The following is a 25381-nucleotide window of genomic DNA, read 5'->3' on the forward strand; positions in this document are numbered from 1 at the left end:
GCCCAATGCAGCCCTGTACAGCCCAGTATGGTGCAGCACAGCCCTGTGTGGCCCAATACCGCCTCGTACAGACCTGTATGGCTTTCCAGTCCTATACAGCTAAGCACAGCCCAGTACGGTGCAGTATAGTCCCGTACGTCCCAGCGCGGCGCAGGACACGGCGAGCGGCGCGGCTGCAGGGAGTCCTCCCGGCCGCCAGGGGGCGGGTGTGGGCGCGGCGCGGCGCATGCGCGGGGCGGGGCGCGAGGCAGGCGGCCGCGGTGTGAGGTGTCCGCTTGCCAGCCCGCTCGCTGCCGCCGCCGCCATGGCTCTTCTGCACACTCGCCGGCTCCTCGCCGCCCCGCGCCTCGCCGCTGCCGCCCGCGCCAGGTGAGGGCTGAGGGGTGGCTCCGCGCTCCGTGTGCCGGCGGAGGGGCTTTGCCGGTGCCGGGCCTCCCGGCGAGGCGGGGCGGGGGGCTGCGGAGAGCGGGGCGCTTCACAGGGAGGAAGCGTGTCCCTCCGCGGAGACTGTAGGCGCCGCCGGTGACGTCGCGGTGAGGAGGGGGGTTGCCAAGGGGACGACGTGCGGATTGGCTGGGGAAGGCGGTGGGTCGGGGGGCGCGCGGCGTCTCCTCGCGCTCCGATTGGCGGCCCGGCGCCCCCAGCCTGCCCTTGAGGAAACCGCTGTGGAGGGCGCTGGGCACGAGGCGGGGCGGCGCGCGCACACCTACGAACCGCACCGGGGTACCGGCCTGGACCGTGCAGCGGGGCCAGGGGGCGACCCTGTGCACCGAGAAATGGGGCCGGGGACGTCCTGTGCCCTGTGCAGGGGGGCCCGGGTGCTGCTGGTCGTGTGCAGCGTGCAACGGGGCCCGGCGGGGAGATCCTGTGCACACAGAAATGGGGTCGGGGGCATACTGTGCCCTGTGCAGCGGGGCCCGGGTGCTGCTGGCGGTGTGCAGAGGGGCCGGAGGGGACCCTGCGCACTGAGAAATGGGGCTGGGGTGCTGCTCCCCATCATGCACCTCGTAGTGGGACCAGGGGGACCCAATGCACCATGAAATGGGGCTGGGGTAGTGCTGCCTGCGCTGGAGCCGTACTTTCAGCCGTGTGAAACCTGGCAGCTCCGGACTCCGCTGGCTCCGAAGGCAGTGGAGGGATGGATATAAGGACACAGGGTGCAGCTGGAGCCCTGCAAAGAGCCCGGAGCAGCTCCTCAAAGTACAGCTGACCCAAGAGCCACGGGGCGTGGGGTGGCCGAGCAGCAGAGCGTGCAGGGGGATCTGGGCAAAGGGCTCCAGTGCCCTCTGACTCCAGCTCCCAGCCCATGTGAGCGCAAGAAAGCAGTGAGGTTTTTTGTTTTATTTCCCCATTGCAGCAGATAATCAATATTTAACAGCCGCCTTTAAGGCTGTTCTGTCCACTGTGGCCCCTTGCTGCCCTGTGAGACAAATGTTCCCAGCCCCTGCTTCTCCCCAAAGCAGCTTTCTGGCTCTTTTCGGCAGGTGAGCAGCTATCTAGAACTTGTGTTTTCTGCCCTTGGACTGTAGCAGGCCTGTGAAAGGTATGCAAGCCCACTGGCAAGAGCTTTGCTTTCCTCAAGCTTGTTGGACAGCAAACTGTAAATTGCCAAACTGAATCTAGATCACCTCTTTTCGTGAGTAAAGAGCCTTTGTGCACAGCCCCTAGTTGTTCCCCTGCAGCCTGCCCGAAGAGTGGCTCCTTATCCCAAGAGCAGCTCGTTATCCTGCCATAGGGGATGCCAAGCAGTGATTAGCAGTTTTGTCTTTCCTTATCTTCATGCTGTTACCATTGCTCTGTGCTGGGAATGGTCTTTCTGAAATCAGGACAGAGCTGAAGAGATATGAAATGGTTAAAACTCCCTTGACATACAAATGCTAATTAAGGTGATAACTTCAGTCTGCTGCTCTGATGTATCACCAGACAATTATTTTAAATGCTTTTCTTGGTGGAAAGCTTACCACAACTGACTGGGGCAGTGAATTTGTAGGCTTGAAAGGACGTTAGTAGCCAGAGCAGCCTGTTGGCATTGTTCTTGTGTAAATATTTGCTCTAGCTGTGGTATCCAGCCAGCATCGCATTTGGCCGCTCTGCTCTGCTCCGGCTTGCAGAGCTGCTGTAGGGGCTTTGGCAGAGGTTTTGAAATCCAGTGTCTTGGGTGGCTGTACCTCAGGGAACGTGGATTGGCCTCTTCGCAATGGGAGCCTTCAGTGAACTTGCAAACGCTTGCTTACCTAGAGCAAAACTTGCTTTCTGGGCTTGGCATTGAGTCCATGAGCACACTCTCAGGTCTCTGCAGCTCAGGCCGTGAGTTTCACGTACATTTTTAAAGGATGTCACTGTTTTACATGGTTCCTGGTGCGTTTTCCTACCCTCTGTCTGTCCCATCTATCACACTGCGCTTGCAGCTGTGCATTAAACCAGCTGAGGAACGTGGAGACTATTTGAATACCAGCTCTGCTCAGCAGCTAGACTCTTGGGCCACCTGTGTTCAAGTCCCGTAGCTGGAGAACACGCTTCCTTTGGCTTACATCAGGTATCCTCCGAGTTCAACCCCAGCTTAAACTTGCTTTCGTTTAGTTTTCTGCACTGAAATGCCTCCAGCCTAGCAGAGAGGATGTGCAGTTTATACTTTGACCTTTACTCAAGACCAATGCTCTTTTAATTGCTCAAAATAAAATATAATGCAGTGCGGAGACAACAACGTTACGGTAACATAGGGGGTAGCAGTGTGGTAGGACTTGTGGCCTCAGATCCCTAGTAGATCTCTTCTTCAAACCCCCATCTAGAAATCACCCTCTGTGATCTCTTGGGTATCGTGATGTGTTCGGACAACTCAGCCTGGACGTTTTTTCTCCTGTCTCTCTGCAACCTCACCTCCCTGGAAGCAGCAGAGGAGTCTTTTTTTGCCCTTCACCCCAAAACCTTCAGGTTGAGAATGGGGAAATCAGTCCTAAACCTACCCTTTGCTGTCTTAAGGGGATAGAAAAGACCAGCTCAGGACAAAAGTACTTCACTCTCTGGAGTAAATGCGTTAATTGCAGCAGTAGTATATTAGAGCCCAGCGACCTGCTTAAGTGTTTTGCCGGGTCGGGACCTAAATACCCCAAACACTAAGCTGTTTGGTGAAAAACCCAGCAGAAGGAAGGTGCTGTCACCATCTCCAAAGCAGCAGCTCTTTAAAATAGATGGCCAGGCTCCTGCAGCCCTCGATACCAAAATAACCTTACACCAGGTAAACTGCAGAGGTACAGACTCCAAAGCAGCGTTACCTGCTGCCTGAACCTGCAAGTAGGTTTTTGCCCCGACAGCCCCCTTGGTGAGTCCTGCTCCCCGGGTCGTTCCCTCGCCACTGGCTGCAGCCCGTGTCCCTCTCTGGAGGGGGTGTGTTGCTGGCATGACTGACTCATCCTCCTCTCTAAGTTGATCCTGTTCTTAACTGGAGAGGTAATTAACGCTTGTTAGTGGTCTAGAAAATGCTAAGCACATCTTCCATTTTTAAACTACCCGAGGTGGCTCTGCCTCCTACATGTTTGCTGCTCTATTTTCCACAGTGCCTGTCAGGAGAGAAAATTTCCATTTTATGTGGAAATCCTGTACTGATGGGCAGAGTGGTTAAGTCTGAAGAGGGCAAATGATGTTTGGGGCTCTGTGAGATGTTTAAGTAGTGAGTAAACTGGGCCTAAACGGACCCAAAACAGGGACAGAGTGGAGGGGGAAGATGATTTTGTGAGTTTTGCTGATCACTAGCGTTAGAGCTTCCTTAACCCGCCTGGCCCTGCCGCCTTCGGATGGGCTGTACCTGTCACCACGCGGAGCACTCAGCAGGAGGTCTGGCAGGCCCTGGGGTGGCTCCAGGCTGCCTGCATTGCCTGGGGCAAAACCCAGCCCCAGGACAGCATTCTGGTGTTGGGAAAGCTTGTTATCGTCATGGCTTGTAATCTTCACGTGAGGCAGCCTTCCTCGGGCTGCAAAGCTTTGTAAAGCTTATACACGGGCTGTAAAGCTTTGTAAAGCCTCTGCGTGGGCTGCAAAGCTTTGTGAAGCTTATGCATGGCACCGTGAGCGGTGGGAGCTGTCTCGCTGTGTGTTCTTTAGTAATCAAGACTGAATGAACCCTGCCCCAGAGGAGACAAACCCCATCTGCCTTGTGCTGCATGCTTTATCCCTCACCGAGCTAGGTGCCCGCATGATACTGTGACGCAGGATGCCGAGAGCTGCGTGGAGTAGTCTTCTTCAGTACTCCTGTCTTCAGGAGGGGGCTGTTGCAGCCGCAGCCCTCTGTCAGGCAGGTTTAAAAACCACCACACCTCTTCCCTTGCCTACAAGCCTGCGAAGCCTAGACGTGGGACTGGGCAGAGACTGTGGCCAAAGGGAGAATAACAGGTTTCTTTTTATAGTGTGGTCTGGTCTGCCCTTGACATTAAGAGAACCTCTTCGTCTTCAGGATGTCCTGCCAACCGGGCAGAGGCAGGCAGTTTGTAGAGCGCTGGGGAGTGGGGGGCAAAGCTCCTCCTGATGCAGGGAGGTTTCATGTTTGACTGCAGGGGTCTTCACATCAGACCTTGTCGCTTGTCACAGTGCGAAGAAAGTGTCCTGTGCAATTTCCAGGAAAACAGCATTTGGCTACGACATCCCTCTTCAAGGAGGCAGAGTTTGCAGGGCAGGGAAGGAAAATACCTTCATTAGGTCAGCCAGTGTTGCGAGAAAAACAGATTAGTTTTCATGCACATGAGCCCTTCCAGGACTTTGGAAGAGGTTCCGTATTCTGGCCAAGGTTCCCCTGGAGGGGACCTATGCAGTCCTGCCTGCAGGCTGTGACGAGATGGCAGCTGGTCAGAGCTTAAGAGTTTAAGGCTTGTTTTCTGGGGCCTTTCTGGTGTCGGCATAAGGAAAGCAGGGCCTTTGCTATGCATTAATGACTTGGAGGGGGTCAGGTACCTTCAGCCCTAGTGAACTAAGGCTCTTTGCCCATTCTGCAATGTAAAACGCAGTGGGAGCTCATGGAGCATGAAGGACTTGGGTTGTTTTTCCCCCTGGATAATTCTCGTACCACCGCTTTGTACCTTTTCCAGTGATTTAAAGACAAGATTTCCCGTGAGGTTTTCTCTCTACCCATATGGGTGCATGTCCCTGCCCAGTTCTCGAGCCTACTTCTTAGCTTCTCATTTTTTTCCCTTCAGCTCATGGTGGTCCCATGTGGAGATGGGTCCCCCCGACCCCATCCTGGGCGTGACGGAAGCTTTCAAGCGCGACACCAACTCCAAGAAGATGAACCTGGGTGTGGGGGCATACCGGGATGACAATGGGAAGCCGTACGTCCTGAACTGTGTTCGCAAGGTGAGCCTGGTGCTGTCTGCTGGGCAGGGCTGGATCCACGTATTGGGTGCCCTGGGAGGGTCAGGGAGGGAGAAGGCCTCTAGGCAAGGGTTGTTTGTTGGTCCTTAGAATAAGTTTTGTCTCTAACAGAGCAGGACAGTGTTCCTGGATGTCTTCCTTAGCAGTATTAACGCTTTGGAGAGACAACAGAGCTGGTTGTTAAGTAGTAGGAGATATAAAAGGGGAATACCTGTCCTGTTCCCATCTGGGTAAATTCTAATTTGTTGCTGACTTCCACGAGCCCTCCAACCCAGCTGTCCTCTGAACTTCAAGGTGTTTCTTGAACAGGTTGATGTTCCCTGGGCCAGCCCACATGGGAGAAAGAGCTGACGTTGTCCCCTTAATGGATTAGTCTTAGACATTCTGCTGAGCCGCTGTTACCAGTTTCTCCATAAGCCAGTCTAAAACTCCAGCCCAGGGAGCTGGATGTGGACACTGCCCTTGAGGGGATTATGGAGACTTTCAGGGCCGTAAGTGTAGAAATAGGCCATTAAATAGCTGGCAGCTGACACACATGTTGACTGGCTGGTCTCCTTGGCGCAGGGAGGATGCTTGTCCATGTTTCTCATCAGTGTGGGGTTTAAAGCCGTCCCTTGCCCTCGCTCTCCCTGTATCAGCATGTATTGCAGCTGGGTCACAATGCAGGAGTGAAACTGTTGAGTTTGAGAGTGAAACAGGAACAAACTGTTCCTATCTGGTGTCGCAGGAACAGTTTCCTGGTGGTATGTGAATGCTGCCAGGGTCTGTCCTGCCACTCTGGGAGCATGAATAGGGTTCCCCGAGCGTTCCAGTTGTCTCCATCACTGTATTTTTTCCTGAGTGTGGCTCCTTGTCTGCTGTTCTTGCTGCCATTCCCTGATCCTGTGTTAGGTAGGGACTTGGACTGGTTTCTGATGTGGAATCTGCTTGAAAGAAAGAGAGATTGGCAAAACTGGGGGAGCCATATTTAAGGGTTGGTTGAGCTAGCTTTCAGACAGGCTGCTTTCAAAATTGGCTGGGGTTTCTCGATTATGTGGTTTTCTTTAACCTGTTCCACCTAGTTCAATAACACTCCTGGCGTGATGAGGCCCTACAAAGAGCTCGCTACCCTTCCTGGTTTTGGGATGTCTCCCTATGTAGAGACAATCTCTGCCTTTCAGTAACAGTCGAGCCTCGCCTTCCCTGCAGGACAGTTCCTGCTTGGGCAAAGAAATGTGTGTCCTTGTGCAGCAGCGTTGACTTGTAATGGGCTGGAAGTGGTGCTCTCCTCTGGCGCCGGGTCGCCTGGCTCAGCTATACGGACACTGGCACCCACTGAGGGTGCTGGTGGCCACTGGGCACCATTAGGTAAAAGTAGAGTGTCCCCTGAAATGTTGTCTGCTGTCCTGGCTTTGAATGAGCCCTGATCTCTGGAGGGGAGCTGCGGTAAACCAACCTTTGCTCCTCTTGAGCGAGCGAATGTGAAGAGAAGTGACCTTGAGCTGACCACGGTGATGCCTGCCTTGCTGAATGTGTGTCCTCTTTCCCAGGCGGAGGCCATGATAGCATCCAAGAAGATGGACAAGGAGTACTTGCCCATCGGAGGGCTAGCAGATTTCACCCGGGCATCCGCAGAACTGGCTCTGGGTGAAAACAGTGAGGCTTTCAAGAGCGGCCGGGTAAGGAGTGGGCTGGGAAGCAGGGGGTAGGCAGCACTGTCTGATGCACAGGTGGTGCATGGGGGCCCAGCAAAAGTGGAAGGACTGGCAGGATTCATGCCTCTGAGTTGTAAGCTGGCCAGGCCCAAGGATAACAGCTTCCTTTGAAGGCTGTGGTGAAACAGCCCTTCCTGAGGAGGAGAAATAACCTTGCCAGGCATCCCCGCTCCCTTCCCTGCAACCAGAGCTGCTGAGCCATGCAGTCCCCTCCAGCCCCATGTCCCTGTTTGGGTGTGCTCCTGCTAATGCTGATGTAGTGAGGGGGCTGTTCCCTGTATCATACCGGGGCTGCTCATACTCATGTATTTGTCTCTTATTCCCTTGCAGTATGTCACGGTGCAGGGTATTTCTGGGACTGGATCGCTGCGAATTGGAGCCAACTTTTTGGTGAGTCCCTGGCCGGTGGGGGAAGAAAAGGGCATCTTTTGGCCAGCGCTAAATCTTCAGGGTTTTCTAACTGCTTTAATCTGTTCAAGCTGTTTGAACAATCTGTCTTTCTTTTGATCAGCAACGGTTCTTCAAGTCTAGCCGTGATGTGTATCTACCCAAACCGTCCTGGGGCAATCACACACCCATTTTCCGTGATGCTGGCCTGCAGCTTCAGGCTTACCGCTACTATGACCCCAAAACATGCAGCCTTGACTTCTCTGGAGCCATGGATGACATTTCCGTGAGTTACCTTTCGTGCCTGGAAGCAGGGAGGTGATGGGGGAGATGGGTGATCATCTTGCTTTAGCCTAAATACGATGCCTGAAAACACCAAATCAAGGCTAGAAGCCTTGCGGAGCTTGTCTAAGCTGTCTAGGGCAAGAGTCTCATGTCGGCTGCTGAGGAGAGTGCTGAGATGTCAATTCATTCTCTGTAACATCTTCTTTAGAAAATTCCAGAGAAGAGCATCATCCTCTTGCACGCTTGTGCTCACAACCCCACTGGGGTGGATCCCCGGCAGGAGCAATGGAAGGAGTTGGCAGCTACAGTGAAGGTGAGCAGTAGAGTGTCCCAAGGGTACGGTGCTGTTCCTGGGAGAAACCACATCTCTGGACTTTCCTGGGTGGCACCTGGTCTTTGCTGTGTGAAAGGTTACTCCCTTCCCAAAAGCTGGGATGGGTGTCATGTTCCTGTACTGAAGACGGAGCAGTGCACCCATAAAGCTTCTAGCTGACCATTAGACTTTCTGCTGGCACCTTCCCAGGGTAGGGAGACCTGAGAGGAGAGCAGCAGGGTTGAAAGAGTGAGCTGTGATAGCTGGAGGGGTGGCTCCCAGTGCTCGTGTATTAAAAATGGAAAATCTTTCACTTGCCTGGTGTCTCCTCACAAGCTTCAACAGGAAACAGATAGAGGCAGGTTCTTCCTTCATCCTTCTTCTCCCTGCTGCTCCCCCAAGCTGTAGCCAGTGAAATATGGGGATGCCTGGCCTCTGTAGTGTCCTGAGAATTGGTAGATATCAAAGCGGCCGCTCTGGCCTACAGATGGCTGCAGGTCTCCTGACCGAGGGGCAGTGTGGCTGCGTTATCTGCCTGGAGGCATTGGAAGGGCTGACACCTGCCCAGAGTGTTCCCAGGTGGTTTTCCTGGAAACTGATAACACAGAAGACACTGAAATAAAATAATTTCTTACTGCTGAATCCACTCCTGCCTTCTGGGCCAGACTGCACATCCCATAAATGCACTGGGAGGGTCTTTACCTGCTGTTTTGATGTGCGGTGGGTAGCTGTGGTTTTTGGGCTGCCTTCCCTGTGGCAAACAAAGGGGAATGGCTCTACTTCTGGAGGAGAACAGTTGGAGTTGAGCAGGCCGCTGCCTGTGTGGCTCTTTTCAGCCTGCTGCCCCGCTCCCAGGAGGGGTGGTCAGCTCCTGTGACACCCTCTCCCCTCTTTGCTGGCAGAAACGAAACCTCCTCGTGTACTTTGACATGGCCTACCAGGGCTTTGCCAGTGGGGACATCAACCGGGATGCCTGGGCTGTGCGGTATTTCATTGAGCAGGGCATCAACGTCATCTTGTCACAGTCCTACGCCAAGAACATGGGGCTGTATGGTGAGTAGGGCAGGTGATGTGGAGACAGTTTCATCCAGGCTGCTGGAAGGACCTCGCTGCCTCCGGGGTTCAGCAGCCAGTGTCTTTCTGCTGCCAGTGTTCATCCTGCAGTACTGATTGGGGCGCAGGAGATAACCAAGCTCGGAGTTGGTGGAGACCCTTCTAGAGAACAGGGCTCTGCTAAAGCTAGGCGGCATTTGGATAAGTCCTGCCCCAGCCCTGGGTATCAAAGAGCAGAGGTCGGGACCTGACTGCCCCTCTTTCAGGAGAGCGTGCGGGCGCCTTCACGGTGATCTGCAGTGATGCAGAGGAAGCCAAGAGGGTTGAATCACAGCTGAAGATCCTCATCCGTCCCATGTACTCCAACCCACCCCTGAACGGAGCCCGCATCGCCTCTATCATCCTGAACACCCCTGACCTTCGGAAGGAGTGGTAAGAGGGAACCCCTAATAGTCACAACAGTGAGATGTGAGGTCTCTCTGTGGCAGGTCATAGCTTCAGGGTTACAGTCAGAACTACGTGCCACCCCTTTCCTCTGGAGAAATCCCGGCTTGTGTCCTGGCATCGGCTGGTATCAGTCCAGCCTGACACAATCAGGTTTCCCTTGTGTTACCAAGGCAGAAAACACTGTAAAGGAGGAGATAAAGCTCCCCTGGAAAAGACTGACTGAGGCATAGCCACATAGTGTGTCTCACACAGGGGAAATGGAAGCGTAAGCCCCCTGGGAATAAGACCCCGGAATGTGAGCCTCGTGCCCTAAGCCTGCTTCCTGGCACTGGCCCTGCGCTGCTCTCCCAGCCCCTCGGTGGTGAGTCGCTGCCAGCAGCTGGCCCGGCAGAACAAAGGCTGGCAGTGTTCTGTGGCCTTGCTGGGAGCTGTGTTCCTTTGGCAGGCTGATGCTTGGGCCTGATCCAGGCCCAGCAGAGACATCTCCTAGCTGTGCTTCTTTGGAGCAGGGGATGTCTGCCTGCGCTGGTACCCCTGCCCTCTTCGTTTATCCGCAGATATTTTTTTATCCGGGTTTGGGCAGTGCTGCCACGAGGCCTCCTACTCACCTGTGGCTTTCAGAAGTGAGAGATGCCGATACTCTGGTAGTAGTGTCCAACAGCTATGGAATAAATAAATAGCGGTCACCTTCAGGTACCAGGAGAAAGAAACAGCTCCCCAGCTGGAGCTACAGGTTCACGTTCTCTGGTCTTTGCTCATCTGCATCCCCCTTGTTTTTTTGGGGTACGAGACCCTTCCAGGTGGAGAGGGTTGATTCCTGGTAGTTGGGGGTGGGCAGCAGCATTGGTGCATTCCAGCCCCGCTCTGAGCGGTTCCTGGTTGGCTTCTCAGGCTCGTGGAAGTGAAGGGCATGGCCGACCGAATCATCAGCATGCGGACTCAGCTGGTGTCCAACCTCAAGAAAGAGGGATCCTCCCACAACTGGCAGCACATCACTGACCAGATCGGCATGTTCTGCTTCACAGGGCTGAAGCCTGAGCAGGTAAACACAGTTCCTGTGGTCTCCAGGTGTTGTGGTCCTTGGCAGTAAGATCTTGACTGCAGGTGCCAAAATGAGCCCTCGCGGGCAGTTCTTCCTCCAGGAGGAACGTCCTCCAAGCCTGCAGCACTGGAGCGTTGTGGGGACCCATGTCTCGCTCTGCTCCCTGCTGTGCTTGTGGAGGTTGAAAGCAGATGTAGCCTGCTTATCTGTCAAAGGAAGCAGTCACTTGGTGGTGCTCTGAGGTGACCTTAAAGGTCAGCTCAAGTGAGGTGACTCTCCTGGCTGAACATCTGCAGCGTTTGTGTGTTGCCTGAGAGCCGAGCAGCATCTCTCTGGTTTACAGGGTGCCCTGCTGGCTCTGCAGGTGGTGGGGTGCCATGTCTGCTGGCTCTGCAGGTGGTGGGGTGCCATGTCTGCTGGCTCCCAGTTTGCTTTCCGTTCTGACAAGCTGAGTAAATTTGCACTCTGCTAACAGAATTAGAGGTTGGCCTGTGGTTTGAACTCTGCTCTTTCACTCAGGTGGAGCGGCTGATCAAGGAGTTCTCCATCTATATGACAAAGGATGGACGAATCTCTGTGGCGGGAGTTACGTCGGGCAACGTAGGTTACCTGGCTCATGCCATCCATCAAGTCACAAAGTAAAGACAAAGGTGTGCTCTGGAGCTGGTGGCCTTCCTTCCCCCACCAGTCGAAGATGAGGAGGGAAAGGAAACAAGCAGAATACTTCCAACCACAGCACTTGACACCGCTGCTGAATGTATCTCGTAGATGAGTTGTTGTAGAAGCCTAGTCAAACCCGCCCTGCGTTGGGGAGCAGGGACATCATTGCTGGCTCCCGCTCATCACAGCCACTCTCCCCTGCTGTCCATCCTTTGTCTATCAGCCCCAGCACCCATCTGCACTGGAGGAATCCAACACTTAGCACTGCCATCCTACCGGCCTTGGCACCAACGGCTTCCCCGCACTCATTTCTCCATGAAGGGGCTTTGTGAGGCTGTTGGCTGCTGGCCCAAGTGGCAGTGGGCGGGGAGCTTGGTGGGCTGAGTGGGGGGGCTGCTCAGGTGTGCCCCTGCCACCTCCTCAGCTGGTCCATCGGCCTTCGTCCTCCTCTAGCCTGGGGCTGGGCAGCGCCAAAGCTGCCCTCTGACAACCATCTCTGAGGACTTCTTACTGCTAAAATCTGCTCCATTGCTGGCTTCGCTCTTTCCATCTGGGAATCTCCTTTCAGGTGTAATTCACAGTGGCACTGGTGTGTGGGGCAGACCCGTGTCCCTCCTCTAAACCTGCCTGGTTCTCCTGACTTCACTCCTCTGCCCTGAGGTGAAACAATTTTGCATCCCACCCCTAATAAGAACCTCTGAAAACTGCTCTCTGTTGGTCTTTGCCTCTCCCCATTCCCATACCAACCCCAGTAGTCCTCCCTGCCGAGCAGTCTTGTGTGTGTCCCAACCTGTGGGTCCTGCCATGTCCACCCTCACCTGGGGGCATGGAGGGTGTCCCTCTCATCTGCTCTGTTCAGCCAAATTTCTGGCAACATCAGAAAACGGGAGGGAAAGATCCCAAGGGAAGTCTGAGACCTGACAACTCAAAAAAACACTCTGTCCTTTTAAACCAAGTGTTCCTGAGGCCCTGTGCCTTGCTGGACTCTGATTTTTTTTGTTGTTTTTTTTAAATCCAAATAAACTGGCACACAGCTGTGTCGAGCTGGGGACTCCCTCCTGTCATCGCAGAGCTGAGTTCTGTCCCTTCCATGTACCAAATATTCCCCTGAGGATCTGGTGTGGCCAGTGAAACCCTAATCTGAGCATCCCACCTAGAGAGGGGGGGTAGTTCCCACCCATGTGGCCCGAGAGCACCGGGGTGTGTGGGCTGAGGCTGCCCCGAGTGGCAGTCGGTGTCACGGAGCTGAATTTGAAGCCTATGGGGTTGAATGTAGGTGTTGCTGGGGAGAGTGTGAGTTCCCAAAAGCCATCTGCCCCATGGCTGGCCGCTGGAACACAATGGAGTTTCTCCTTGCAGCAGGCAAAGGTGCGCACCTGGAGGGGTTACCTCGGAGGCTGTGGGAGCGTTCTCCGTCCGCTGGCCCCATTTCGCAGTTGTACCAGGCCGTTTAGCAGAGCACTCCTTGTTTCTGCTTCCTTTCCTGAGCAGTTGCATTCTCCTGGGAGCCAGGACGGGCCTGGCTAGCACTCGCTGTTTGCCGCAAGCCGAGGAGGGCGGGAGCCTCCTCGCTGCTCCTGGACAGACAGTTTGCACTCGAATGGCGAGGGTTGTTTACCTGGCCCACTGCCCGCAGCCACTGCTTGCTCTGGTTTGTGCAATAAACCGCTTTCCGTGCTGCTGCCGTGGGTGCTGCCCCACGGTGCTGTGGGTTCCCGTGCTGTGGTTCCTGGGTTCTGCATGGCTCTGGAGCTGCCTTCTAGTTGCAGAGAAGCCCATTTACCTTGTGTTAGGCCTTTCTGCTGCCCCTTCCCTGTGACAATAAAAGTAGAGCTGGAGCACAGCCCTGCCTTTTCTCCTTGCCGGTGGGTCCCTCCTCAGCTGCAGGAGGGGTGGGGATAGGTTTTTCGCAGGGGCAGCCCTGAGGCCACGGGGATGGGCACGGCTTCCCGGGGGCGGACTACAACCCCCGGCGTGCAGCGGGCAGGGCGGTGCCGCGCCGCCGCCGAGCACGGCCGGGGCCGGGAGCGGAGCGGACTCCCGCCGCCCGGTGAGTGGGGCTTGGACGCGGGGCGGGGGGGGGGAACCTCGGGGGTCCGGGAGTGGGCCGCGGGGAGGCCGAGGACCCGCTGGGGCCGCGTCCCGTCCCCGAGGGCATCCACTCGTGACCATCACCAGCTCCGGGCCTTGCTGGTGCTAGAACGGGGCGCTGCCGGGGCCCACGCGGGTCCGTGGGTTTGTCGAGTCACCCTCGGAGGAAGCGCCGGCTCTCGGGGTCTCTGGTTGTCAGCGGCATGGCGGCTTTGCCTGGGCACCCTGCGGCACCTTCCTCCGGCCACGGGAGAGGCACCTGCCCCTTCCCCATCCGAACCGGACCCACGCAAGCCAGCAGACCCCACCGGCCTAGGGACTGGGGACGTGTCCCCTCTCCCCTCTGCACTTCTACCCCCGGGGGAGAGGGCTGCCTGCCTTCGTCCTCTGCGCAGACCTGCGGGGTTTCTCCCCTTCCCCAGAAACCACTGAAGGAGATTCACAGCACGAGCCATGGAGCTTAGGTAGCCTGGAAGCGAAGGGTGGGCTGGTCAGAGTCTCTGGAGACGTCGTCTAGGAAAAAAGGAGTTTTCTTTTTTTCTCACAGGACCTGTGTAGGTCCCTGCAAAGCCCTGCCAGGTTGTGAGGGTTGATCTCCTTCAGCTCGGAGGCACTGGGGTGAGATCCGGGCTGTTCAGCCCTCAAGGGCTGCCATTCTGGAAACACCAGGTCTTCGGGTCCAAAAGCTTCTGAGACATCTCAGTGCTGGTGGTCACCCTGGGGGTGTGCTGGAAGGGGCCAGTCCTGCTTTTTCTGGTGACACGGTGCTTCTGCTGCATGCGTGGGTCATTCCCGTTGAGCCAAAGCCTTGACCCTTACCCGAGAGCACGTGTGCAGCAGCTCTTGCAGAGCTTGCAGGAATTGGGGTTGGAAATCAGGAAGCGAGCCGTGACGCTGGGTCTCGTGCCAACAGAAAGGCGAGTCCTGCTGTGAGGCTGTGGCTCCCTGGCACCATGGCTGGGGCTCAGTCCCCCACCAAACAGCAGCCTGGATTTGGGGGACAAGAGGTGAGTTCTCCTGCTGTATCTCTGCTGGCATGAGGACACCCTGCGTGCTGTGACCCCCAAGCTGAGACCCAAGGAACTCATTTCCTCTGTGCCCCGATCTGGGGCCGGCCAGGTTATCCCTTGTTAATGTACCTTAATTAATACTTACCGTGTCTTTCTTCATCCCTGTCTAGGAGCAGTGAAGTGCCTGACCCCCATGCTGCTGCTCTCCCCTGCCTGATGGAGCCAGTGCTGGCAAAAGACCCTCCTCGAGGTGGCCGGCTGAGCCCGGTGCGGGAGCGCTAGCGCTAGTGGAACGTGGATGACGGCGTGTGCCACCCTCGGAGGGACGATGGCTCAGGGCACCGGGAGCATCAACAGCGAGTACAAGGATTGGGAGTGGAGCGCCGATGCTGGGGAACGGGCCAGGCTCCTGCAAAGCCCCAGTGTGGAGACGGTGCCGAAGAGCGGAGAGAGCCAAGGAAACCGTCTGGGGGCCACGTCAGCTTTGGGAGCTGTCTTCATCGTGGTCAATGCTGCCCTCGGGGCTGGGCTGCTCAACTTCCCTGCTGCCTTCAGCATGGCTGGTGGCGTGGCCGCGGGCATTGCGCTGCAGATGGTGAGAGGGTGGGGAACGGACAGTGCCCTGTCCTACCCTGGGAGGCGATGTGTGGGAGGACATGTTGAGCCCCCGAAGGGGCTCGGGGAGGACCTGGCTCCTGGGAAGAAGCCCTATGTGGTGAGGTACACCAGAGATGCTCAGTGTGTTCGGGGGTGGCTGCCTGGGTGGCTTTGGGGACCTTGTCATTCTGTTGCCTCAGTGTCCCCTCCCTGTCTCTTCCCCACCCCAGTGCATGTTGATCTTCATCATCGGAGGCTTGGTCATCCTGGCGTACTGCTCGCAGGCCAGCAATGAGCGGACCTACCAGGAGGTTGTGTGGGCTGTCTGTGGGAAGGTGCCTGGCGTGCTGTGTGAGGTGGCCATCGCCGTCTACACCTTTGGCACCTGCATCGCTTTCCTCATCATCATCGGAGACCAGGAGGACAAGAGTAAGTGTGTCCCACGGTGGGAAACAAATAACCAGTTGCCATCCCTTTGGCAGGACAGGGACAACCTGACCGCCCCGGTTGTCCCCACAGTCATTGCTGCTCTGGTGACAGAGCCTGAGGAAGCTGGAAGCAGCCGCTGGTACATGGACCGCAAGTTCACCATCAGCATCACCGCTTTCCTCCTCATCCTGCCCCTCTCCATCCCCAAGGAGATCGGCTTCCAAAAATACGCCAGGTGGGTGGAGAGAGCCCTCTAGGGCTGGGATCCAGCAGGCAGCCATCTAAGCATGGTCCCAGGGGATGAGGAGTGGAAACGCCACGGCTCTAGCACCACATCTGCCCATTTGCCCTGAAGGGGTTGGATATATCCTCCTCTGCCTTCCCATGCCTCCGTTTCCCCATCTGGGAAGCAGAGATGCTGCTGAGCACCCTACGGCCACAGTGTCATACTCCGTGGCTTGTGTCCCTCCGTTCTGCTTGCCAGAACAACTGGGGAGAGCTGCTTTCAACTGCCTTGTCCCCTGTCTTTGGAGTTGGCCATCCAGCAGAAAGGAGAGCCAGTAAGGGTCCCTGGGCTAGGTGGTCTGCAGGCCAGCCCTGCTCTATCCTCCGCAGAGCAGGGAGGCAGCACGCTGTCGTGCTCCTTTTCTTCTTCTCCTTTTCTTCTGTCCCCTCTTGCAGCTCCCTAAGCGTGATTGGCACCTGGTATGTCACAGCAGTCATTATCATCAAGTACATCTGGCCCGATAAGGAGCTCATGCCTGTGGAGATCCCCACCAGGTGAGCGAAGGAGACCTGAGACTGATAGTGGCCATCACAGCACTGCAGAGCCAGGCAGGGGTGTGAGAGCATGGGCTGCAAAGGCTGGGGACAAATCCTTCACAAGTCCCATCCCTGGGCCTAGGGATGCTGCGTGTTGCTGCCAGAAGCTCCCAAGTGGCTGCATCTCTGCACGTTTCAGAGGAGCAGGTGGTGAAGGAGAGGAAAAAGACCTCTTGGAGGTCCCCGTCACAGGTTTTGAGGAAAGCTGACTTTTAGCTCTGACACAGCCAGGCCCAGAGTCTCCCCGTGCAGTGCTCATGCTCACCCAGCAACCGGTGTCTGGTTTTGGGATGATTTTGGTTATTTCCTGGGCCAGCACAGCCCTGGTCTGACCGGTGGGTGTTTTTCTCCCACCAGCCCCTCCACCTGGACGGCCGTCTTCAATGCCGTGCCCACCATCTGCTTTGGGTTCCAGGTAAGGGCATGAGCCCAGCGCTCCCCTTCCACCCTGCAGCCACCTGAGTGGGGGACCGGTGTGGTCCAGGGATGTTCCCCTAGGTGTTCAGCCAAAACCCTCCCCGTATTCTCTGTGCACGGCGAGGGGCCTGAAGCCAGTTTAACATCTCACCACCCATGGATGGAGTCAGATCAATTTTAGCCCAGCTGGGAAGTCCAGGGCAGCCTGTCCCCCGCCTTTTCTTCTCCAGCAACAAACCTGGGGGATCGCGATATCTCGACAAAGCCAGGGATATCATGTGTGAGATCCCACGTGGCTCACTGTGACTCTGGCTCAGCCCATCGCGTGTCCCCACTCTCTCTCCGTGTCCCCGGCAGTGCCACGTGAGCAGCGTGCCCGTCTTTAACAGCATGAAGCAGCCGGAGGTGAAGACCTGGGGGGCGGTGGTGACGGCAGCCATGGTGATCGCTCTCTTCGTCTACACAGGCACTGGTGAGCAAGGGGATGCCGTGTGAGTGTGGCATGGTCCTTGGAGGGGCTGGGACCCTCTGGTCAGCAGAGGGACAGCGTGGGAAGGGAGGGGAGTCCATCTAACCCCCCACTGCGATGTGCCCTGTGCCGTATCCATCCAAGTCTGGTCCCTCAAACGCATGTGTAGGAGGCTCGTCCCTGTCCCCCGCTGACCGCTCCCTTCCCGGCAGGCGTCTGTGGCTTCCTGACCTTTGGAGCTGGCGTGGAGCAGGACGTCCTTCTGTCCTACCCCTCCAACGATATCCCCGTTGCACTTGCCCGGGCCTTCATCATCCTCTGCGTGCTGACATCCTACCCCATCCTGCACTTCTGTGGCCGGTGAGCGCTGGCAGGAGGCAGGGACTGGTGTGGGCAGGAAGGGCAGCGCAGGGAAACCCCCCTGCCCTGTGTCTTTGCCTGCAGGGCTGTCTTGGAGGGTCTCTGGCTCCGCTACACTGGAGTGACGGTGGAGGAGGACGTGGTTCGGGAGCGGAGGAGGCGCCTGCTCCAGACCATCAGCTGGTTCCTCCTGACCCTCCTCCTGGCTCTCTTCATCCCCGACATTGGCAAAGTCATCTCTGTCATCGGGGGCTTGGCCGCCTGCTTCATCTTCATCTTCCCAGGTGGGGCATCCCGGCATGCTCAGGGGCTGGCAGAGGTCTCTTAGCCTTGTGTCTGAATGAGGGAGGGACTGGGATGGAGATGCAGGAACCAGGATGAAAGTGTGGCCTGAGGTTGGTTGGCAGCCCAACTATTTTGACTGGACTCTGCTCTGTGATGGGGAGTGCAGCTCCATGGCTTGTAGGATGTCTGCTCTGTCCTTGTCTGGGTTTCATTTGCCTCTTCTCCCTTTCAGGGCTCTGCCTGATTCAAGCAAAGCTCTCTGAGATCCAACAAACCAGGGCAATCAGGTAATGGAAACATGCTTTCCCTCTCCCCACTTCCCCTGCGGGTGTTGGCAGGAAGGTCCCCTCTAAACATGCCCTGTCCGCCTGTATCCACAGCTGGTGGGCCCAGGTCAGCTACGGGGTGTTCATGGTCACCCTTGGAGCCTTCATCTTTGGACAGACCACTGCCAATGCCATCTTCGTGGATCTCACAGCCTGACTCCTCCTCCAGGCTGGACCGCGCTGCTGCTGTGGGGATGCAGATTTCCCTTAGGACCAAAGGGAAGCAGGGAGAAAACACATTGGCGTGTTGGGAAGATCGAAGAGGAGCGTTGTAATCTGGGCCTTGGCTGAAAGTCCTGCAGTGGTTTGTATCTCGTTGTCTTAACGCACCAGGCAGTCAGGCTTGTCCTCTCAGCCCTGACTCCTTGGTGAAGCCAGAGCATCACTACAAGGGGACCTGTAGTCCAGGTCAAGCCCTTTCTGCCCCTCCAGGGTAGACATCACTACCTTAGACATCACTAAGGGGTCGCGGTTGGGGTTTGCGAAGGCATGCTGCTCTCATCCGTGTCCCCCTGTGCTGGTGGAGCTCCTTTGCACAGCTTAGACTTCTCCTTCTCTCAACATTGGAGGGAGACAGTGTGTCTTGCATGAAGGGAACCCAGTAATCACGTTTATCAGACAGGGCGACATCCCGGTAGTCCTCTTCTGTGTCAGTGTTTGGTTTGCTTTGAACTCTGCTTTCCCGTGGCTCATCTTGCCCATCTCTGGCCCTTACTCTTACATTTCCCTCCGCCTGGGCTGTGCTTTCTGTTATAAAGTGGGACTGTCGCCTTCAGCCTGACTATTTTTTTGGAGGATCAGGACAAGCCCGGGGTAGGGACACACTGGTGCAATGTCTCCCCTGCCAGGGGTTGCTCACTAACTAGAGAAGGTGCTATGGCTGCATCAACCTACTGGAGACACTACGCTAGAGCAAAGCTCTTCTCCAAATTTCTAATCCTGTTCTTCCAGGAGGTGTCCAGGGAATGGGGCTGGACCAGATGTAGGTTTTAAGGGATGCTTTGGGCATAAAGCAGTCAGTATTAATCTGTTTTATATTGTTCCCTTGGTTGTTTACACTCTCCATGGCTGGTGTTGCTCTGGGCTGTCCCTGCGTCACCTATCTGAATGATAGTTTCACTTCTGCTTGCGCTGGGTTGAGCAGTTCCCCCAGCTGCAGATTCAGTTGGGGGAGTTAAACCTCAACAGCAAACTGCTCTTGTTCAGTCTTTGAGTTCCCTTCTTCCTTATTTGGCTTCTAAAACCCTGGGGGAGGGAGGAATTCATGTGTATCTGTTGCATCTGTGACAAGGGTCCAGCCCAGCTTTGTGCAAAACCTGGCTTTTGCTTCTTCTGTATCTTCTGGAAGCAGCCCAGGCTGTCACGGTGGGAAGGTGAACCGTGCCGTGCTTCTGTGCTTCCCACTGCGGCGCTCTCCCGGTGGGTGGGAGGACAGCACGTGGGCGCTTCCCCAACATGGAAACGTTTGATCTCTCCCTACTAATGCTTGCTGCCTGTAAATGTGGACCTCCCTGCTGCTCCTTGGGACAAGATGGGGAGACCCAGATGGAGAAGGGGAAAGAAGAACCCCAGCACAGCGTGAATGTTTTGCCCTCTGAAAGCACATGTCCTGCCTCCCCCAAGGTACCTCCAACCTCTGTGCACTCAACTTTTGACAAAACCAGGCTCCAGCAAACCCCCCATCTGTGTGGCACCGGCTGCCTCCCGAGCCCCTTTGCCCAGCTCCTGCCTCCAGAGCAGGCGCTGGGGCTTGGGGGACTCCTTGGGGTAGAGAAGAGGGTGCCCACCCTGACACCACCCAACTCTGCAGACTGCTGTTCCTGGATGTGGGGAGCACAGAGCCACTTCCCGTGGAGTCCAGCAGGGACCAGGACACTCAAGGCTGAGCAGATGCCAACGCCGAGATGCCTTTCAGTGTCCATCCCCCTTAAAGATGGAGAGGGGTTTGGTACCCGGTGGCTTTTGTGGCTCCGGCTTTTCACGAAGATGAGGTCCCACAGTTGAAGCGGAGGCAGACGTGCTGTCCCATGTCTTTGGTTGTCGCCCCAGGAGCCGCTGGGCTCCCTCGATCCCACTGGGGTACGGAGGTGCTGTGGCTGTTTGTTTGCCTTACCGCTCCTCTGACTGTTTACAAACACCGGCCTTTTTAAATGTATTTTCTACATGCAGAAAGCAGAGGGACCTAGACTCAATAAAAGTGACATTGTGGTGCATGTGCTGGCTGGGCACGAGGCGGTTTCTGTGAGGCTGAGGGAGGGAAACGTCCCTGGGTGGGATGCGGGGGACGAAGCCACCTCCTGAAATGCCATCCCAGCTCTCTCATCTTTGGGGTGGATGGCATGGGGCCAGGGGTGGGTTTCAGTGCTGAAGGGGGGGTCCCTTGCCAGAGGAGGAGGTCCTGGGGGTCCCGATCCCAGTGCTAGCACCCCCAGGGCTGGAAGGCAGGCGGGAAGGGGCCATTTTGGGGCGCAGATGGCGGCCCTGGCAGGGCTGAGGAAGATCCAAAAATTTCCTCTCCGAGACCGGCGAATGGAAGTGTGCAAATGGGGAGGAGGGGATTTCAGGGCAAAACGGCCCCCGCAGGAGGCTGGGGGGACGCTGCGGCCCGGCAGCGCAGGGGTTGCCTTGTGTGGGGCCCAAACCCTGCGCTGCAGCAGGCCCGACGCCGCCATGTTGTGGGGATGCGGCGCCTGGGCCTGTACCACCGCGCTGCGCGGAGGGATGGGGGGGCACGGTGCCTGGGGCCGTACCACTGCCGGGGGGAGAGCGTGGCGCCCGGGGGGCGGGGCGGACCGCACCACTCAGGGTGGAGCGCTCCCACCCCCCACCCCCCATGACTCCGCGCGCCCTTTGGCGCTCCCCGCCACTTCCCCTTCCCTCCCCGCCTCAGCGCTGCGCCCCGCGCTCATTGGTCGGCCTTTCCAACTCGGGTTGGTTGCTAGTGCGCAGGCGTCGGCCAAGAGGCCTGCCAGCGCTGATTGGCCAAAGCGGTAGGAAGGAGTCCGGCAGCTCTCGGCCAATGGGCGCGCGGCGCTGGGTCCGCGCGGAGGGCCGGGGAAGGGCGGGGGGAGGACGGCAGAACGTCCCCCAGAGGTCGCGCCGCGCTGATTGGGCAGGTCGCGCGCGGCCCTGCGCTCTGATTGGGGAAGTGCCACGCCGGGGGGGCGGGACGCTGGGCGGGCGCCCCGCCCACCCGCGCCCCCGCTGCCCCCCCCCCTCCCGCTGGCGTGCCGCGAGGGGACGGGGGAGGGGAAAGGCCGCGACGTGAGCGCGCGACCCCGTCCGCCATTTTGTAGCGAAACGGCGGAGGCGAGAGGATAAAAGCGCGAGCGGCCCGAGCCCGGTGCCCTGCTCCGGCCTCTTTACGCCCTCTGAGGTGAGCGTTGCCCGCCGTGTTGAGCATAGCCTCAGCCCCCGCCTCGTGAGGTGGGCTGTGTGTGTGGGAGCACCCCCGGAGCCTCCGGGGATCGGGGTCGCGGTGTAGGCCACAGCGGGCCCGGACAGGCAGGCGGTGGGGCCGGTAGAGGGAGTCCACCCGGCCCGCCGTTTCCGGGGTGCGTGTGGGGCAGCCTGCGGGGCCCCCACGGCCTGGCCTGGCCTGGCCTGGCCTGCGCTGCTCCCCGCCCTGGCCCTCGCCTCTTCGCTGCCGCCCGGTCGACGGGAGGAACAGCCGAGCAAACTTTGAAGAGCTTTGCCTCGGCTCGGGGCGGGAGGCGCGAGGGGTTTCAGGGCCGTGGGTTGCCGCCTGCCGCTCTCGGTGCAAGGAGGAAGGATCCAGGCGGCGGCAGGCTGCACGGTGGTCGTTTCGAGGTGGCACGGAAGCCTTCGGCTGTTGATCTGTTTTAATTTCTCATCCTCCTTCGCTGTTGTAGCCTTGATCGTGACAGGCGGAGCTCTGAGAGTTTCCGAAAGCGGCCGGTGCTGGGCCTCCCCCTGAGCTTGGCTCGGTGGCCTCTTTAGAAGATCGACGTGGTTGTGACTTAGCCAAAGAAAACAAATAACCGGTAAACAGTGAGCTGTAGTGAATAATCCGGTGACATAACCTTCCTGGAGACCACATGGAAGAAATGCTTCTCAATGCTGTCCTCCAGCTAAGAACGTGTTGCCCAGTAAAATGGAGTGGCTTATTTCAAAACTAGAAATAGCAACAGTTGGCTGTTTTGACAGATGCTGTATTGTTAGAAACAGCTCCTTTGCAGTAGCTCTCAAACTCAGAGTAGTACCATACCCTCTGTATACAGTAAGGTTAGTGAGAAGTCTTAGTTTAATTTCAACAAACCACAAACAATTTGGACTGTATTTACAACCGGAGTGAGATAATACTAAAAAATACAAAACTAGACACTACTTCTGTTGATATGTTATGAGCTTAGACTGTCTGTTTCTGAATCGCACTTGTTAGAAGGAAGCATGACTTCTGTCCTCAGCAGCACTTTTTTTTTAGGTGGGTCACAAAACAGGTATGACACCGGTCAAGTCATTCTTTGTGCACGCAACTTAAGTGTTTCCTGTTTCTAAGGTAACTACATTGGCATTGACTAAAACTATATGTGTAGGGCAAGTCCAGGTAGGGTGACTGTCTTATAAACAGGAAACAAACTTAGCTGATAATAGATTTGTTTGTCCTTTCTAGACGTGTTACTGTCTTGTTTTTTCTGCCCTTATGCTTTTAAAATTTGTTGTTAACTGTTGATCCTATTGGCCTGGTCTCTCCAAACCAAACTCAATAGCAAACTTGCTGTGTACCTGTCTCTTGTCTGTAGAGGAATACTATTTCTCCTTCTAGCGTAGGACTCCTAGATATTTAATTCGTTTTAATTTATGCTGAAATGGCTACTCTTGGTCTTCAGCTGAATTAAGTGGAAGAGAAACTGTGCAAATATAACTTAGGAAGAGTGGACAGCGATGTTTTGTGACTCTGTGATGGGTCATTGCTAAATAGTGTTGGGATTTCTTATCACTGAGGATCATGGTGGAGGGCAATCACTATTTTAGCCAGATTTGTCTTTTGTTCTCTAACTGTCCTTGCTATTACGAATACTGCAGTTCTCCTTTGACTTTTGAAATAGCATTTAACTGTTCTAAAATACCTTTTGGACAGGAAGACAGCACAAAGCCTTTGAGAACAGGTCCCTAAATTTCCTTAACTTCCCTCCAGTGGAAACTTTATCCTGCAGTGTTTGGCTGAAGGGAAGGGAGGAAGTGAGAGTTTCTTGGTGTTTTTTTGTAAATAATCCTAGCTGAGATGTGAAAATGCCTGAAGAGGCTATGTCGTGTTTGATGCATGCCTGATACATTTGAGGTAGATTCCAAGCCTGAAACTTCACTGGCCTTAATGTATGAGAACAAACATCTGTGGTAAGTTCAGCCACTCTCTGTAAACTTAAGTTACTGTGTCTAATCAGCATCGTGCCTTCCAGTTGACTGGAATTGTGTGCAGTTCTCCAGTATGTGGAAAGTTCAGGTGGCTTTTCTACATGTAACCACTGAAATTTGAACCGGTATGATTCAAAACCCTTTTCCCCCTTGGAGCGCTTCTTGTGTGGGCCTTCCGAGAGGTGTGCTGCTCTTCTGCCTGTTCTGTCTGTGCTTGGTTTGAGAAGTGGGTAGGAGACCATGTTGCGAAGAACAGGTTTAGCAGCGGTGCTTCTAGCATGTTTTATATGATGTGTTTTGACAGGAGTTTAGAACCTAATCAGTGAACATGTTGCTGTTTCTGTCACTCGAGCTGTTTTATCCTCCACATGCAGGACACGTGGCCTAAAATGTTTACAGCTCTTGAAACCCCATGGGAGTACTTCCCTCTGCAAAATACTAAAAAAAATCCAAAGTTCGGCTTAAAGTAATTTTGAAATTACTTTCTTTGTAAGGCTGTTTCCAAATTTGTGGAAGACTTCAGGTTTGTCATCTTCAGCAGCAAGGCTTAGTTACTCCTAGTGATCTCCTTCAGGTTAGGAGAGAGTGTTTTTGTCAAACCCGCTGCTGGTCACGTATTGGCCCTCTCTATTCTGTGACTTTTGGATTCTTGCCTAAAATTGTATCGTATTTATTTTTTAATAAGCCAACAGAACTCTGCTGTTGAATAGAATCTACTAAAATAGATGCCAATTTTTTTTTTGCTGATGGCCAGTTGATTTCCTTAGAAAGCATTGAGGCTATCTAATACGGCAGACTTCAGTAAATATGTAAAAATCAGCTGTGTTGCACAATATAAAATGGTAATCTTTTAAGATCTCCTGAGTCCTGTGTGTGGTATCTTAATCCACTACTGTATCATAGGAACTGTAATTGAAAGTAGCTAATTTTCAGAGCAAGGTTAAGGGTTTTTTTGGTAAACTCCTTCTGTCTGAGGCCTGAACTTTCTGAACCTGTAAAGATGGCAGGCTTGCCCCATGGAAGGCTTCTTGAATTGTTGAGGCCAATGTAGGGAGATTCGTTCCCACTAAGAATATATGCATCTAAAAATAGTCTGCTTTGCATAGCATTCATAGCTTGCTTAATCAGTGCTGTAGAAATTGAATTTTAGCCTTGCATTGAATGACCAGAGAGGTACCTGTGTACTTCTGCTTTCCGGGCAGGGCTCCCTTAATTACTCTGATTTTACGTACTATTGTAAATTAGGTTGCACCATTTGAAAGCCTGAAATACTGTTAGTCTGGTGAGAGCTGTCAGGTTTTTTCTGTATATCAGGATACATACTGTGCAAACCATATATTTAGGACAGAAATAGGAAGCTGCTTCCTTCAGCTATTGTGTTCTGTCCTTGAGTCACATGCGGTGTCTGCTCAGGCTCTTGTTGTGCTTCCTTGAAAGGGAGAATCCCATTTTGACTCCAGCTTGGGGTTCTCCGGTGGCACTGCCAGATTTTGGAGTGAGAAAGTTTGTTGTGCTTCCAGGCAGTTGGCCTGTAGGGATGGTAGTCCCTGCTTTTCTTGGGAGAAAACAGTGATGCTAACAGCAGGGTGGGATGCTCAGTGTCAGTGCTCTGCATGGTATTGTGTGGTGGCAGGGAGGATCAGAGTTACATCTGAGCCCAACTCAAGAGTTCCAATACCTAAAAGCTTGATTTTTGGGTGGACTAGGTGTGATTGCTGTGCTCTTTGTATTGCTCTGTTCCTCAGAACAACACCCAGAGAAATGTGGGTTTTCTTTCTAGGGGCCTGAAAGGCAAAATCCAAAACTTCTGTTACTGCCTTAAAAGTGACGGAGTCAGAATTTTGGTTTGGATCCTGCTCTTGAGTTCTTGGATCCCGAGTTCAACCAGCCCTTGAGTTCTTCAGGCTGGTTGCTGAAATCTGGTGCTCTCACAGCGACTGAATTCTTCTGGGTAGCTGCT

The 25381-nt window shown here is 55.2% G+C and overlaps 2 protein-coding genes across 3 annotated transcripts; both read left to right on the top strand.

Annotated features, from left to right (window-relative positions):
• Positions 1-289: 289 nt before the first annotated feature.
• On the top strand, positions 290-11221 carry GOT2 (glutamic-oxaloacetic transaminase 2; the record flags this gene model as incomplete). Of its 2 annotated transcripts, XM_082005481.1 has the most annotated exons (10): positions 290-369; positions 5184-5340; positions 6888-7016; positions 7383-7442; positions 7564-7725; positions 7933-8037; positions 8940-9090; positions 9357-9522; positions 10429-10579; positions 11099-11221. In XM_082005481.1, 10 exons carry the CDS (start codon positions 305-307, stop codon positions 11219-11221), a joined length of 1269 nt encoding a protein of 422 aa, XP_081861607.1. The 2 variants fall into 2 exon arrangements, with proteins under 2 accessions (XP_081861607.1, XP_081861608.1); XM_082005482.1 differs by lacking the exon at positions 6888-7016 and having other exon boundaries at positions 305-369.
• A 3447-nt stretch (positions 11222-14668) lies between these two features.
• SLC38A7 (solute carrier family 38 member 7) lies at positions 14669-18202 on the top strand (the record flags this gene model as incomplete). Its single annotated transcript, XM_082005668.1, has 10 exons — positions 14669-14935; positions 15168-15366; positions 15457-15601; positions 16048-16146; positions 16546-16603; positions 16963-17077; positions 17287-17434; positions 17519-17718; positions 17952-18006; positions 18100-18202. 10 exons carry the CDS (start codon positions 14669-14671, stop codon positions 18200-18202), a joined length of 1389 nt encoding a protein of 462 aa, XP_081861794.1.
• Positions 18203-25381: the final 7179 nt, after the last annotated feature.

Source organism: Phaethon aethereus, assembly GCF_964289735.1.
Source record: "Phaethon aethereus genome assembly, chromosome: 13".
Taxonomy (NCBI): domain Eukaryota; kingdom Metazoa; phylum Chordata; class Aves; order Phaethontiformes; family Phaethontidae; genus Phaethon; species Phaethon aethereus.